The 16,548-nt window shown below is 37.9% G+C and overlaps 2 protein-coding genes across 5 annotated transcripts; one reads left to right on the forward strand and one right to left on the reverse strand.

Moving 5' to 3' along the window:
- Window positions 1–1,798: 1,798 nt before the first annotated feature.
- LOC113500885 (odorant receptor 43a-like) lies at window positions 1,799–5,942 on the forward strand. The gene is made up of 6 exons (XM_026881808.1): window positions 1,799–3,020; window positions 3,266–3,526; window positions 3,762–3,864; window positions 4,220–4,315; window positions 4,829–4,984; window positions 5,540–5,942. The coding sequence occupies exons 1-6, from the start codon at window positions 2,740–2,742 to the stop codon at window positions 5,588–5,590; spliced, it is 948 nt and encodes a 315-aa protein (XP_026737609.1). The 5' UTR covers window positions 1,799–2,739; the 3' UTR covers window positions 5,591–5,942.
- Window positions 5,943–6,019: 77 nt separating this feature from the next.
- Window positions 6,020–15,468, reverse strand: LOC113500874. 4 transcript variants are annotated; one of them, XM_026881788.1, is made up of 10 exons: window positions 13,771–15,143; window positions 10,488–10,582; window positions 9,931–10,068; window positions 9,337–9,480; window positions 8,892–9,112; window positions 8,068–8,607; window positions 7,657–7,998; window positions 7,221–7,461; window positions 6,826–7,125; window positions 6,020–6,727 (listed from the first exon to the last, which is right to left on the reverse strand). In XM_026881788.1, exons 3-10 carry the CDS (start codon window positions 10,043–10,045, stop codon window positions 6,384–6,386), a joined length of 2,247 nt encoding a protein of 748 aa, XP_026737589.1. In that variant the 5' UTR covers window positions 10,046–10,068; window positions 10,488–10,582; window positions 13,771–15,143; the 3' UTR covers window positions 6,020–6,383. The 4 variants fall into 4 exon arrangements, with proteins under 4 accessions (XP_026737589.1, XP_026737590.1, XP_026737587.1 ...); XM_026881789.1 differs by lacking the exon at window positions 13,771–15,143 and adding an exon at window positions 10,778–10,848; XM_026881786.1 differs by lacking the exons at window positions 10,488–10,582; window positions 13,771–15,143 and adding an exon at window positions 15,284–15,468.
- Window positions 15,469–16,548: the final 1,080 nt, after the last annotated feature.

Consider the following 16,548-nt stretch of genomic DNA (forward strand, 5'->3'; position numbering starts at 1 on the left):
TCCACCAGTAAGCAAACGTGGGATGACTTTTCCACGCCTCATGTACATCCGAGAACGATCGCAGAATGTTCAAATCATCCCTAATATTATTGGTCAGTTACTTTTCTGTAAAACAGTGAACAACTGACCCAGCCCGAATAGTAAGATAACCTTTTTATGAAGACTACATAAATAGTGAGTGGCATAGGTAACAACGCCAAAAGCACTTCGTGACGTGTCGCGGGTTCGATTCCCGCGTTGGCACAAGCATTTTTGTGATTCACGTATGCTTGTTGTAAAGGGCTGAGTGCGGGAGTCCGAAAATGGTAGAAATTTGTTGCTGCAACAAATGATTTTTACAAAATGTTCTATCGTTCTCGGAAAAAAGCCTACAAAATAGGGATGACAACTGGGTACAGTAAAAATCTAGTTAGTCTCTCACTTCAGAGCAAAATATTAGGCACGTATTTTTTCCTTTTTCTGAAAAACTAAATTTGTAAGGGAAAAACTGCTCTAAAGTTCCGGAGAGATCTGGAGACGATTTGGTAAAAGTAATACACGATCGTGACGTCATTCGTAAGTCTTATTCACTGTAATTAGATCAATTATTTATGTTCGCGGGACAGAAAAAAGAACAAACTACAGTGCCAAACTACTACTACAACCCTCACATATAAACAAATTGTCCGGCAGGGCTGGTTTAGCCGACTAAACTGTAAAAAAAGACAAATAGGTAACTGATATGGATACGGCCAGAATAGCTTCTTATCGTACCCGGGGATTCTCCTCTCTGTATTTTTAGCTTAAAAGTTGAACTGTTGAATTTGGTATTTAAGTAGCATTACAGCAAATCCACAAACAAAATTTCCCAAGTTTTTGAATTAATAATTACATACCATATAATATAGCTTGGGTGGGTAAGTAAATCATAAACCTTTCTTGAGGGCCGCGGGTCGAAATGGACCCCACGGTATTTGAGCCCGTGCATAGATAGTGAAAAGACGGTGCTGAGGGTAGAACTCGAGACCATTGTGTTAGTAGTCCTGCATACCACCAGACTATTCCTGCCTGGAATAACCAAAAAAGCAAATTAAACTACTATTTTGTGGCCATTAGGCTGGGTGCTGGTTAGTGGTGGCTCCGGCATACAAAGGGCAAAGTTAGGAACAGCGGTGGGTTTTATTTACTCATAAACGATACCATCGCTATGGAAGTGTTGCTAGTTCAGGGACTTTTACCAAATATATATCTTATGCCTTGATTTCCCAGTACGTTTGCCATGTAGGACCTTGACAGACCCTACAGAAGATTATGAAGCATATTGCATTCTAGGAAAAATGTTCATTCTAGCAAAACAGGCACGTGTAGGCGCGTGAAAATAAATTCACTTTCTTTAAGCAATTTCCAGGAATAAAACTAACCTCATATTCAATTCTCTTTTTCTTCTTATTGCTTGACGAAAGGTTAATAACAAGTTGTCAGTTTTAATTGAAGTTATTACTTTAATTGAACTTACCTAGCACAAGTGAGTATGGAATTAATATATAGCATAACGTTCAATTTGCATCATTTCTTATGGTACTGGAAAGGTACGAAGAAGATTGTTTGAATCTGAAATATGTTTACCCTAAAAAATCTGAAAAAGATTCTGAACGTAGATGATGCCGTTACGTAAGTCTTTGATGATCGTAAATTTCTTTCTGGACTCATGCAATGCTAGAGAGGACTATCTCTAAATCGTTAAATTTCCCACTAATCTAGTCGGTCTATTTTATTTGTATCAATAATATAATGCTGGCGATTTACTTAAGTAATTTTTGCCTGACATGTTTTATCGTGGCACCGGCGGTATTTTCATGAGTCGAGTTGTGTCTTAAAATGCTTGAGCTGCATGGGGTCAATCATTTTCTCGCGCATACGTACCGCTTGACTTGGGACAAGCCTGCTCAGATTGATCTTGGTCTTTCTTCCAAAGCCAGTCCAGGAAAACCACTGCATTTTTTTACTCATTATAGAAAATTGCATTGTCAGGACTTTTTAAAAAGCGGCGATGACCTTGTCTTGACGGTACTTTTCGGGTTATCCAGCTGGGAAATGTCGACTCCAGCTAGTTTGGAATAACGTTATAAAAGGGATGACGTCTATCCTATTTACAGGAAATTTTATTTTATTTCAATTTTTCAGTGGCATGAACAGTCCCATGGACTATCAATATATGAAATGGATCCGTTTTGTACTCCGAGTCATTAGCAGTTGGCCAAGTAAGGAACTTGGAGAGAAACAATTGAAAATTGAAGGCTTGGGTTTTGCGTACTACAACACTGGGTTGTCCGTAACGTTCTTTATTTCGGGCATAAGTTATTTGAAACTTAACTTTTACAAATTTACTTTTTTTGAGTTGGGAAATTTATACATTCTGTTGCTCATGAATTTATTAACTGTGGTAAGTGTTATCTATTGATAGTGATGATGGGCACCTATTAAGATTCTCGTTTCTCATGTGTCTTTTCATTTTTCAGTTTAGGTCTTACGACTTGTGCCTCTCCCAAAAATACCGGAAAGCAGCAGCGTATTTTATCCAGGAAATACATTTGTTTTATTTTAAAGAGACATCGGAATTTGCGAAAAAAGTAAGTCATAAATTTTTTTTCAAGGGCCCATGACGTTGCAGTTCCGAATTATTATAAAGTAAATACCTAATTCAATCGGTAATAATATACTAAAGGCACAAACATTTCAGATAACAAAATTTTACAATTTATGTTTATAAGATGCTGTTTAAATTCAAAAATGACTTTATTTCAGATACACGAGAGGTTACACATCGTATCTCACATATTTTCAGCTTACTTGTTAAGCATTACATTTTTTGCTGTCGTCTTGTGTAACGTAATACCTATGTACTGCAACTACGCAGCTGGTTACTTTGAAACATCAGGTCCTCTCGTAAACGGTTCGTTCCAGCATTCCGTCTATTGCCTGTATCCTTTCGATTTTGAGAAAACTCTTGATGGATACATTGCCGGAGCTATTATCGGAGGGTAAGCTAAAAATCAATTTACCTCTGATTAATTAGAACGAGGAAAAGCTCATGACAGATGTGAAGATAATAATTTAATAATAATTTATTGTTAACAAGGACCAGATTATACATAGAGTAAAGTAAAGTAGAGGTCTTAGGAGAAACAGGACCGATCCCGATTATACAATATACATACTTATGGAGGTCTTATATGGCAAACGACGTGGTACGGAAGATCCTGATGATAAAACGAGTCTGTTACAGGTACGCATCATCACTGTGTGGATGCTGTGTTTGCGCGTTCGATCTCTTACTATGTCTGATGATCTTCAACTTATGGGGTCACTTCAAAATTCTAATTCATAATCTGGATTCCTTTCCCCGCCCGGCCGCGGCGAGAACAGACACTAACAAAGCATGCCACAACGCGACTATTGTAGGGTCTGAAATGTACTCGAAGTCAGAACTAGAAGATGTTGCTATTCAATTGAAGGAATGCATTGAGCATCATAAGGTTATTTCGAAGTATGTCTTTTGTTTTATATTAATTAGTAAAGCTAAATGTCGTGAGGTATGGGTACTAGACAAGAAAAATCTAAAAAGTCTTTCAGATGGTTTCCAGAAACAATAAATATAGTATCTATTTTAATTTAAATTTATGTTTGTCACACCTATTGCACAAATAGTAAACAGCGTTAAGAAAAAATACGTATCCAAATTTTTTATACAGCTTTTTCTAATTACCTAATTTTGTTTTTAGTTTCACGAACCGCATGTCAGACGCATTCGGGTTTTCTCTGGGTTTTTACTATTTCTTCCATCAAGTCGCTGGATGTCTGTTGCTCTTGCAGTGCTCCGATGTGGTGAGTTATAGACCATTATATAACACAACAGATAGAGAATACTTTGAAGGCCCTACTTTAATTAGACAATATTAAAATACCAGCCTATATACGTCCCACTGCAGGGTACAGGCTTCTTTGCATATAGGAAAGGTTTGTAAGAAGCATTGAACACTATGCCACATCACTGCCTAATATTTGTAATCTATGTTTTTGTCAGTTGTGTCTTAGAATAATTAGAAAGGGTAGCTTAAATGTGTTGGGATCGAACCTGCACCTCGTGCACACCGAGCCATGTATAGAACCGCAAGGCCACCACGGCATTAACTTTAATCACTTAAAGAGTTCAGGTAATAATTTCCATGTTATGTTTCAGTCGTTGGGGTCACTCACACGCTATATTCCAGTCACTACGATCATCTTTGGAGAGCTGATCTTAATTTCTGTGATCTTCGAATCCATCGGTTCCATGGTAATAATATTTCAGTAGTTGAGACTAGCTCTAAGCGAGAAACTTCATGCGTAAACTTGCATCAAGAGTACATCTTCTAATATATAAAATTCCCGTGTCACGATGTTAGTTACCGTACTTCTCCGAAACGGCTTAACCGATTTTTACTAAATTTTAGATGCGCATTCAGTAGGTCTGAGAATAGAACAACATCTATTTTTCGTACCCCTAAGTGATAAGGATTGCTCACACTAAAAAAATGGATGATATTTTTGTTTTTATTTTTTTTATAATGTGGCATTAAAAATACAAACAAATAGAAAATAAAAATCGGCAAAACAATTGCTGGGTCAGCTAGTATACTTATATTAACAATATAACTGGATAGCCGAGTGGTTGAGTTCACAATGTTCACATCGCCAAAACCACTGTTTCGCGGGATCAAACCCCGCGTATTCGTGACACACGAATTAAATTCCTGTACGAGTTTTTTGGTAAAACAAACGAGAAATATTTTAAGCGTTCTTTCCACAGAGTGAAAAATTAAAGGATGCGGTATACAACGTCCCGTGGGAGTACATGGATACGAAAAACCGAAAAACGGTCCTCATATTCCTGATCAGAGTGCAGGAGCCGATACACGTGAAAGCTGGGGGCATGGTCAAGGTCGGTGTGACGACTATGGCTTCGGTAAGAACAACTTTAAAAGCATATTCAGAGGAAAAGTGAATGCAAAACTGATATTATTATCCTCCAATAGCATTGTGACCTTCATCGGTGGGTGGCTCATGTATGGCTACTACATGATCATGCTTGACTACAGTTTGACACGAGCATGATTCTTTTTAATGACTCTCTTGGGGATTGCCTTTACTTCCATTTTTCATACCACACGCGTTCAGTAGTATTTATTCAAATTTGCCATAATTTAATGATGCAACGGTTTACTCGCGCGTATCTATCGCGATATCCCGACTAGTTTCGGACCCATTCGTGACCAATCGTGAGTCGACCCGGCAATACCGGTATATACGTGTGCGTAAATCATCCTCACGAAAGGTACTATAAGGAGGTATATTTTCAATACTGCCTACAAGAGTTAGCAAAGATAGTTTCTATTATTTCTACCTTTATTTCACTAGGGGTTATGAATACGGCACTAAAATGTACCAGAGCCAAAGACATACGTGAGCTAACAAAAGTCATTTGACTAATGGTATTTACGGCATTTTTTTTTATTTTCAGATATTAAGGACTTCTTTATCATACTACGCTTTTATTCGAAAATTTTCTTAAGAATAATCTGGATTTTTAAAATCTCTTTCTCACTTTCTGTTTTTGCTTTTTGAGGTGACAAAGAATCCAATATTGCACTAATACATGATTGAAAAATAGAAATTGTACGTTCCTTCGTATTCACGTTTTGAATTAATAGGGTAGAATTTAATTACTAGTTTTATACCAAAAAAATTCTAGGGTCAAATTCTTGCTGCTATTTCGCCTTGCCTTGAATTATATAATCATTAAAGTCCTTGATGTGATCTTGGTAGTTTTCTTTACCTTTTTTTAATGCATAGTCTAAGTGAGTGGATAGCCTGTCAGACTACAAAGCCCAAAGGTCATAGGTTCGAAGCCGGTCCGCATCATTATCTTTTTTATGAGCTAATTAGTAGCAACTGACTTACTGAAAATAAGAAGATTGAGTAATCAAATAACAGATTATATTTTGTACTTTTTTTAATTACAACAATGAATTGACAATAGTTGACATCACCACGATCACAGTTTGTTAGTATGACTTTGGTACCATATACTTCGAAGTAAGTACATTCCATATCCCTGAAAATGTTAACTATCATAAAACAGCACATTATTAACAATATAAGTACTTATAACTAGCAGTCATTTCGAATAAGTCTAAAACTTGACGTTGTCTACGTCCAATCAGAAGTTATCATTCAATCTCCTATACAATCTCGTAGAGGGAATTCCCTCACTGAATCACAACCACTCCTCGCTAAGTAGTCGAAGCCGACCGTTTGTCCCGAGCCGACGCACAATTTGCCTGGCTTGTGTTAAGCTGCAATCCTCAGTTGTGGGTTATACGACGTCGCATTGGAGGCGGGCTAACAACCGCCGTCGCTGGAGGCCTCAATGTGTCAATACCCGAGTCATGCTCCTCTTCAGGCGTTTGTACGACATCTGTACTTGTACTAGGCAATTCTTCTGGAGTAATAATAACCGGCACAGTTCCAGCTGCTAGGTTAGCTCTGGCGGTTATCTTGGCGATTTCCTGATCGATTTTGGCGACGAGCTGTTCTATAGCGGCGGGCCAACGTGTGGCCGGGATGGTGTGGGCTGGTCCAAGTCGCGCGTCAGCCATCACTGCGAGACGTACCGTGTCCGCATACTGAATGACCGTCAGTGACATACCTGTCAAGAAAAAATGTTATTAGTGGTCGCTTCAAGATCATTGGTGGAAATTATGTGGACCATATCAAAAGCAGTAATTTTTGCTTTTGTGTACTTACTTATATTTGCCTGTGGCGGGCGCCAGTACACGACAGCGTCTACGTCATGACCCCAGAGAGTTCGTCGCGATGGCGCATTCACCGGCGCGTTAATCTCTGCATAAGATAACGCGTATCGGCGAGACACGACGTTAAGGATAAGTCTTGCGAGTGGTGAAGGCAGCGCGCGAGTCAACGCCCCGCAGCGCGCCTGCGCGGCCCAGCCCGCCGCCAGGGCCCGCTGGCGCTCACATGCGCGTTCCACTGCTGCAGACACTCGACGTGGACTCGCACCCAGAGCCAGAGGTAAACATACCATTCCTAGAACAAAAAATTAAAAAAAGAGGATTGAGCTTCAGATAATTTTATGAAGTACGTAATTAATTTTCAGTAAAATATAGGTTCAAGTTACATACCTCCAGTTTGGGACTTCTTATAGGTTTTGCCGTTGCCCTCAGCGAAGGTGTAGAGGAAGTCCTCGTGAGCGGCGCGGGCGGTGCTGAGCACGATGTCGGGCGGCGGGGCCTGCGCCTGCTCGAAGAAGGCGCGGAGGGCCTCGGTGGCGGCGTACAGGGCGATGTCCGTGGGGGATACGGCCAGCGCACGGGCCGCGCGCTCGATACCAGCACGTGGGACCGGCCGGGAGCAAGCTGTAACCTTCATATCGGAAAAATATGAGAAGATTCAAGACGAGGATAAATGAGGCTTGCAAGCAAATTGATAAATTAGGATACATGCTGATAAATATAGTCTAGTTTGGTAATGTCACATTTCAACTTTGTAGTTCACCCACAGAAAGCATTGTCGGCTGCCGATTACGTTCTTAAATCTATTAAAAGGATGTAATCTCACTTTACGTCCACACAGCGACACAGTCTGCAACAGATGTCTCTTTCCATCATCAGCGCCAACAATATCAGTCCACAGTCTGGCAGGAGCGCGGTACACCTCAAGCACGCCTCGTTGAACCTCGCCAAAAGCCCCCAAACACAGCTGAGCCAGTTCAGTGTACTTCCATGTTAGAGTGTCCGGCTGCCTCACGTGACCACAAGTCCTCAACTCGTTTAACGCGACTATCTCGTTGCGTATCTTCAGCGGCATTGTGAAGAATTGCCGGATAGAAGTGTATGCGGCACCGAACACCAGCCCAGGCCACTTCCTCGGATCAGCAGTAACAAGAGGTGATAAAATAATCTGAAAAAAATAAATTATTATTCACTGCAATCAGACTTTAATTAAAATACTATCCCTTTAGCTAGTTACCTTTGGTATTGTCAAATTCCTTCGGTTACATTCTCGTTGTATTGCTGCTAAGAGTGTCAGGGCGGTCACTGGGGCTTCTGAGGTTGTGTCTCTACCGTTAGACTTCTTATTGAGTTCTCTTAACGCACTAACTGTGGCAATTAATACCAACCCAGCTACATGGAAGGCTCCTGGCAAAGTTTTCAAGGCTCGAGGACTTTCTACCGGATCATACTCAGAGACGAATTCGTTCCAAGAGTTGGATAGGTTTTCGTTTAGCTTGCCCCATAGCTCTGGGATCGCTGAAGGTGTAGGGAACAGTTTCGTTAAAGGACTTTGTTGCGCGAATTCATTCTGTGCAGAGATCCTGTCCGAGGGGTTCAGCTGTTCCAGTAAGAGAAGGTCGCCGATGTTTATGGACTTCTTCCCTGTGAGCAAGAGGTGGTGTACGCGGACCAACACATAATATTTAGGTTCTGGTCCGACGCAGGAAACTATGACATACTGCCACGGAGACTGGTCACTCGGCAGATACTTGGAGACGATTTCACTGACGTACTCCTGAAATATATATTTTAAGTGGTATTTAATGTATTCAGTCATGCATAAGTACATGTCATGGTTTTATAATAACTAAATTATCCTGAGAATTTTAGGTCTACTTAATATTTAATTGTTTTGGATCAACCTTCATAGTTATTGACCAAAAGCAGAAAACCTACATATATGTCACCCTTAGGTGTCGACTTGTATAATTGTGATTAGAATCTTGACTCAAATATATTATAAAATGCTACTTAGCGGAATTTAGTTCATGGATACAGCTAGATACTTGGTGTGTTTACCTGAATATTATTCTCGCCGACTTGTCGCCCTCTGTATACGGCGCCAGTTATCACAAAGTGGTTCTCTGGTCGGAATGGGGCGTGGCGATCCCACGCGTAGTTACCCCAACAAGACACCAAGACGTGTCGCAGCCGAGGGAACATCAGGTCACCATTCTTATCGCGTTTGTTGATCACGTGCTCTGTGACATGGTGCTTCAATTCTTCCGGATCGAAAGTGCCTGAAAATTTCACTATATCTTAGTTTCTGAAAGAAGACGTCCGTTGAAATGAATGAAAAAGTCGACGTTTAGGAAGTATTTCCAAAAAAACCTTACAAATTATCTTTCTTTATCGAGTTTACAAATCAATCATTAAAGTTTTTTTGCACTTACTCCCAGTAATTTACATTTTGGCATCATTAAAAATAATAAAGAAAGATAAATTTAAATGTGAGTTTACGTACCTTTTATAGAAAGCAGTACATTAATAATACCCTGGTTTCTATGCGTGTCTAGTAACGAACGTACTGTGTCGGTCCTTATGAACTCTAAATGAGGGTATCTGCTTGACAACAGCTTCAGCCAGAGCCACTTGCAAGCCCGCACCACTGAAACACGTAAATTACAAGGATGTAAATTAAATTAGAAGCATAGTAACAGCAATGAATATAAAATCAGTAGCGATTGAATTCTATTGATGTTCAAGGTAATAGAAATCAATCAATACCAGTCGATGACTCGTTCTTAAACTTTGCCTTCCCATTAGCTTCTTTAGCTATAGACTATAGCTACTATTTATTTATTGTTATAAAAGTACATAAGTGTCCGAATTCGTGGCAAAGGCATCTTTTCATTTAGAGAAAGATTAAAATTCAAATTTCATTAATATTTTCCTTCATTTTATTTTCCTTGGTGGCTTAGAGTAACTTTAACTATTAGAATGACAATATATTGGGGTCAAACCTGCAATCTTGTTCATAAAACCGCAAGCGAGGCGCCGCCATGACAATTGGGACATAGCATTACGAAAATTATAAATCACGTATATATAAACTTACCAACGTAAGAAAAAGCCAACACTTGTAAGATGGACACTGCGACGCAGAAGGCACAGTACGTGAAGAACTCTTCGGCGATGCGCGAGCGCAGGCTGCGCTGCCGCGCCGATATCATCCTGGACGTGTAGCTACTGCTACCTGAAATTAACATAACACTTTATAATATAACTAGACAAAGTTAAAGAGTTTATTAGTGTGATTTTTGGTGTCTAGCACTAACTAGTATTAGTAGCTACTTCTAGAATAATCTAAAAAGGAAGAAGGTGAATATGTGCACGTTTTTTTGTGCAATATGAATCTGCCCCACTAGCCCAGTGATATTTCTACAATTTTATTACCTATTAACGACACTAGGAAATGCCTTAATATATGGAAATGATATTTCTCCTCGATTCACTTGACTTGGATCTACATATATATCCGTACATATATTTGCGTGTTTTCTATTGACGTTAATGATTGTGAGTTTTTTTGAGGGATCGTGACTTTCTTACGACACCTTAGTGTTTATAAGTCAAGTAGTAATGATTTAAATAAAGATTTCAAATGGATTTAACCAATGTGCCAGTATTTGCTTGTAGTTCGGACACTACGTTTAACTCAACCTCTTCAAAGCAAATTTCGTTTCCCGGATCTGGCCGATCAACAATACCTACAAGAACACATAATTATTGTTGAATTTAGCGAATAATATAATAAACAATTAAATATATGACGTCATAATAATTGTTTACACGTCCTAATGCATTACCAGTCGTTATCAAGAGTTTAGAAATGAGCGACGCAGCGAACCGTGCCTAATCGTAAATATTTACTTCAAATGAGTAGATTTTACGTGCACACTCACAATTATAATGTTGTTATCCAAATGCATCGATGATTCAATGTGTATCATGCGTCAGAGAAAGTACTCGGAAGCTATGGATGCGAGATAAAAATTGTAGTTATTTTACATTTAATTGCATATAATTAAATTTTCAAAGTTGAAATAAAATCTACATAGGCGAGCTCTGACTTAACAATAGGGATAATGACAATTTTTTTTGCAGTGTCCATCTTGTAGTTTTTTGTATAATACCAATAACAATTTATGTTTTTGCAAACATAAATTGACCAAATTGCAGTGAATGAAACTTACGCGTGACGTTACGATTGTGTATAAATTTTACCATATCGTTACGTCAGAAGCCCCTTCTCCTAAACTTTAAAACTGTTAATCTTTGTCATTCTAGTTGTCAGCAGTCATACTTTTCAATTATCTAACTGAGGGACTAATGAGATTTTTTCTTTTTATACCCAGGTATCATCCCTATTCAACTCTGAGTTTTCTTCCAGAAAACCTTTGGCAAATTGAGACTTGACCATCGCAAGTTGCTACACAAAGTTTCAACGAACTTAAATTTCAACAGATTATAGCAATTAACACTCATTAAGATTGAAACAAAGATATGTTAATGAAAATAATATGTAAAAACATTTTTATGCTGGGAAGAATCGACAAGAAACTCCATGAATATTCCGTAAATACTTATTTTGTTGTTGGATCCTTGTTCCGTCCTCTCGTACATAATAAAGTAATTACCTAAAGTGCTAAATAGATACTTTTGTTGTAATTTCGTGTGCATTCGAATGGAATCATTAACCCCGATGCGTGTTACGAAATTTCGCGAGCAGTGTGTTAAAACTGTATTCTTATGTTGGTAAACATTTTAGTAGTTTTATAACCTACCTACTGCGAATAATGTGTAGAAAGGATTAAGCAAGTATAGAATATACTGTTTAAAGAAAAATCCAAAGGGGACTAGATCAAGTAAACTCGCGAACTATATTTCCTAAATGCCAGAAGGGATCGAAGAAGATGCATTAAAAGTGGAGAAAGTCATTTAATTTTTCGTCTGGAAAAAAGAGAGCACTACACTATAGCGGCACTACGCTTTGTAGAGCCTTATCTCTCTTCCACAGCCTGCTCCTGAAGACAACTTGCATTTCAACAATAGTTTACATAAGTAAATAACGTTAAAATACTTAAATACGTGATTTTGACTTGTCATCTCCATAAGTCTGAATGCCTTGTACTAACGTTAACCATTATAGAAATATAACCACACATGCCACAGGGACTGGTCGATAATTCGCGTATCTAGCGAATACAAGAAATTGCGCCATTATTGCTGCCAAATGATGATTCGCGCCTTTTACATGTAATATATAACGGATTGATGTAATACATATTCATAAAAAATTGACCTGCCTCTTTTTATTACCTACCAAACTCTAGACATAATAAATTAATACTTAGATAACGCGATCTAGGTCCGTTTCAGTTTACCAAATAATAACAAATCGTATTGTTTACATCATGCATCAATTACAATAGTTAGTGAATCATTTTTTATTCTCATTAATTTGTAGAGTGCTACAGATTCACAAAATATCGATACAAATAAATTAAATTAAAATAATGTTATTTCCTTTCGTTATTTGCTCCGCTTCTAAAACCTAAAAAAAATGCTTAGTTATTATTAAATATACCGAGAAGGCAAAATTTTACTGATAGGAGATTGTAGCAAGAAAAACTTAGGCCAACAGTAGTAAAAATAAAAATAGTTATTTTTTAAATGTTGAGTAAAGCAATAGGAACAAAATGGAATTGTATCTTATGGGAACGGCAAAAACGTAAACAAAATAGCTGACTACAACCAGATAATAAATAAAGTGTCTAGGTTAAGGTTGCTTACTCTACTCTTAAGTCAGACAACTGAGTAACACCGGACGACGCGACGACTTGCGACCACTTTCACTTCGCTTAGTGAAAGGTTATTTTAATACCCAAATAAAACCGAATCGAAAAGTTTCGATTCTTAGCCGAAATTGATGCTTTTGTAGCTAGAGTTAGTGAAATGTTGATGGACGTAATCGAGTTTACATAATAGACATCAAAATTTAAATGTATGATAAAGAAGGTAGGTTTAATAATTTTATCGTAAGTCTAGAGGAGGTACATCCTCTGGACTAAAAAATGTATTAAAGTAGTATTATTATAGTTGTGGAAGCGAGACAGCGTAATAGACGGTGTAGAGCGGCATCTCTTTTATAAACCCGCGACAATATTAGCTTTAAACGTAGCTGAAGGGCCCCAGGTTTTAGGGAGTACCAATTTTTGTAAACTCATTTTGAATGAACCATTAACTAAATGCCAAAAGTTAAAATATACGAACACGTATTAAAAATTTACGATTGTTTTGTTAGGTTTCGAAAGTAGGCTAAGAATGTCAATTACTAAACTAATCATTTAATAGTAGTTTAGTAACCAACACTATTTAATTTTCAGGTTTTCTGAACTATTTTCAGTAGATAAAGAACAATTAAAAGAGGAAGAGATGGCGAAAGGGCGAGAGGAAGAGCCTATGTGGCTGTTACGGCCTGTGCCGGCTCTTCTGGATGAAATTCTAACATATGGTTCAGGCTTTTGACAGCAAAATAAAATTATTGTTATTTCTAGCCTCAAATGTCGCATTTCTTGGCCACTCTCTCCTCTCTTCTTCCGCGTATGTGTTTAACAGCTGCAAGAGACTATGCCGGTTGAAAACTTGAAGTTATGTGTAGTAATTTGGTTATACTTGTAGATAAATAAATATGTAGGTTATTTATCGTATCAGAAGGCAATTAAAACAATGGAGGTCAACGACCAAGATTAAGGTAAATTTGTTATCATAATCTCTGATTCAGGATTTTGTCGTTGTGTTAGACGATTACTAAATACAACAAATTATATCTAAGTATGCTTACCTATCTATATAATGGTCTGTCTAGTAGATAATTTCCAATTGTGTTACTAACCTGTGTATCTCAAATTCAGAGGCTGTTTTTGAAACTGGTTAATGACGAACTATTAATTGAAACTTTGGTATTTTAATCTGGTTGTTTTCGTTAAAGATTAATCTTTTATTTGAACTTGAATACTTTAAAATTAAAACCTACGAAATCAACGTTTTATTTTTATTACGTTGCCAGGTAACAGAGTCGTCAATGTCAAAAAACTGGCCAAGGAATTGTAAGGAGTTATGTACAGCCAAGGTTTAACGTAAGCAAATAATTATAATATCGTCTACGTCATGTTAGAGTCCGTAATGTTTTAAATAGGGTGACATAATTACTGTTTAGAATGTTAGAAGAAACTGAAAGCATGTACGATGCTGGTCACTCCAAATCTTGTATTTTATATACCTAGGAGCTATTCAGATTATATCAAGAGTTTCGGATCGAGTCTGGATGAGGCTGGCACAGGACCGTACAAATTGGCATGAGAAGGGGGAGGCCTACGCCCCGCAGTGGGAGGTGTGGATGATGATGATGATAAAGATTATGCTGGTATCATAGTTAGCCAGCCAGACACGCAGAGCATGCGCGAGCGATTCGTTACTCTGGCTTAAGCAGAAGGGCCTGCGGTGTTTTTAGTCGGTGGAAGTGTGACATATACGACTTGTATTGAAGACATTAGCTTCTACCCCAGAAAAAAGGGGTCTCCACGCTGCCTGTTTTTACATGGGCTATATTCACTAAAAGCGACAAAAAATAAGCTTCAACAGTGTACCACTGAGAAGCTGTAACAAGGAACGTCCAAAAAAAAACAATCTACTATCGCCGAGTCCACAGAGTATTTAACCAGAAGTCAATAGCACTAATTAGCAATGTTTTATTTATTGTTCCCAGCAGAGATCAGTCATAAATGACAACAATAGCTCTTCATAACAGTCTACTTACTGGTAATTGTTTATTAAAATACGATGCTAATTAATTGTAACGGTACAATCACGAAAATATTTATTGCGGAGGCGGACTTCCACCGTCTTGACACTCTCTATCACCAGTGACCCTATTGCACGCGATAATGAACTTATCAACTAGTGTCTCATCCTTTGTAATACGTTATGTAAAGTTTAATTGTTTTTATGTACTAACGCACCCCTCTAATAAATGTCTATCACGATAAACATTGATGCAAATGACTCTACATTTTGTAGGTGAAATTAAATTAAAATTATTTGCATATTCACATATTAATTATACGAATTGTTTATTGAGTTGTCAAATTGTAGTCATTGTTGAAATATTTTGTTGTTATTTGAACATCTTTTTATTACAAAAAGTAATTAATGTCTGTTTTATGTAAGTTCGTCATCATTTAATTAGTAAATTTTATATTAAATTGTTAAATCGTAGCACAATTCTAAATAAGACGTTAAATTAAGCTGCTAATTTAAATTCAAATATTTTTAAAACCTCTGTTCAATTCGAAATATCGTCGGCAAATGAAGTACACGTGAATAGAACCAGATATAAATGCACCAACCTTTAATATTAACGTTAACTTCAAGTCATCAGAGTGTTAATAAAGTCCGATATTTGTTTTGGCACCTCGGTACGGAATTTGTAGTTTTTGGAACGCGCGCCGGTGCTTGTAGCGGCGTAACGCGATGCGGGTCGCAAGTCTCGCGACTGACTGATCATGAGCGGGCATCGCTGCCCCGGCCACACAAGACGTGATTCCCTAGCTTATCGACTTGACGTCCAAGGTCCAAATGTAAACACTAACAATGTCCAGTTATTGTAAAACTAATAAATATAGAAACAAGGTGATTGTGTCGTGAGCTATGACATGAGATTTTATAGTAAGTAGGTTGATACGTAACGCTTATGTATGTCAATCAGTATTATTACTTGCTTGTCGGTGGAAGAGGGCGAATAGAGTTTAATATTTAATGAACAATAGCCCTGTTTTTTCGATGATTGGTGAAACGCCAAAGGTTCGACATAAGCCGAAGACACAAAATGAGGAAATAAAAAAAAATCTGCAAATAAGATACATTTTATCACTTTTATATTTCAAATTACTTTTTTTTAGGTTGGAGTTGTCCTTACCCACTCTTTCTTTCTCCACCTCAAGCCGAGATCATGAAATCGCTCGCCCAGACTGTGCGCCACTCCATTAGCACTTTTGGTCTGAGGTACCGACACTTACCTGACCGAAGTATGAACATAAAAGATACAAAAGATTTGCGTTACCTTTGTTTCCAAAAGAATAAAAATCATCGAGGTACCTGCTTTTCTTTAGCTGCTTTGGTGATTTGTGTTTCATCAACATTGACTTATTATCTTACTTCCTTTTTAATTTCCAGTCAACTGCAAGTCAGACTCAATATACTGAGTGTTCCTTACAAATCATCATCACCATCCAATGTTTGTCCTCCCACTACTGGGCAAAGGCCTCCCCTTTTTCGTGCTACTTTCTACGAACCTGTATCAGCCTCAACCAGACTTGACCGTACAAATAGGGCAAAGAAATTAAATCCATTTCAATTTACATAGGTACAAGAGCATAGGTATAATTATAAGGTTCATGAGATACAAGCCTCGAACGGACGACCAGATGGAAGAACGGACAATGGAACCTCAGTGATATGGTGTCGTTTTTACCCTTATAAAAGGGAATATGGATTGCCTTTTAAATGAGGTCAGTCTTGTCCTAGAATAAATAATTGGGAAAAAGTGATTTACGTTCCAGACACTTATGTTTACCAATACGATTATGGATTAAAACCCTTCCATCTTCCCTTC

Source organism: Trichoplusia ni, chromosome 14 (genome assembly GCF_003590095.1).
Source record: "Trichoplusia ni isolate ovarian cell line Hi5 chromosome 14, tn1, whole genome shotgun sequence".
Taxonomy (NCBI): domain Eukaryota; kingdom Metazoa; phylum Arthropoda; class Insecta; order Lepidoptera; family Noctuidae; genus Trichoplusia; species Trichoplusia ni.

Coding starts and splice junctions, on each gene's coding strand:
- LOC113500885 (XM_026881808.1), top strand. CDS start 2,740: ATGTTTATAAGATGCTGTTTAAATTCAAAAATGACTTTATTTCAGATA. Junction 3,865..4,219: donor TCTTGCAGTGCTCCGATGTG/GTGAGTTATAGA, acceptor GTTATGTTTCAG/TCGTTGGGGTCACTCACACG. Junction 4,316..4,828: donor TCGAATCCATCGGTTCCATG/GTAATAATATTT, acceptor TTCTTTCCACAG/AGTGAAAAATTAAAGGATGC.
- LOC113500874 (XM_026881786.1), bottom strand. CDS start 10,045: ATGATATCGGCGCGGCAGCGCAGCCTGCGCTCGCGCATCGCCGAAGAG. Junction 8,608..8,891: donor TCGGCGAGAATAATATTCAG/GTAAACACACCA, acceptor TATATATTTCAG/GAGTACGTCAGTGAAATCGT. Junction 7,462..7,656: donor TGTCGCTGTGTGGACGTAAA/GTGAGATTACAT, acceptor TCCGATATGAAG/GTTACAGCTTGCTCCCGGCC.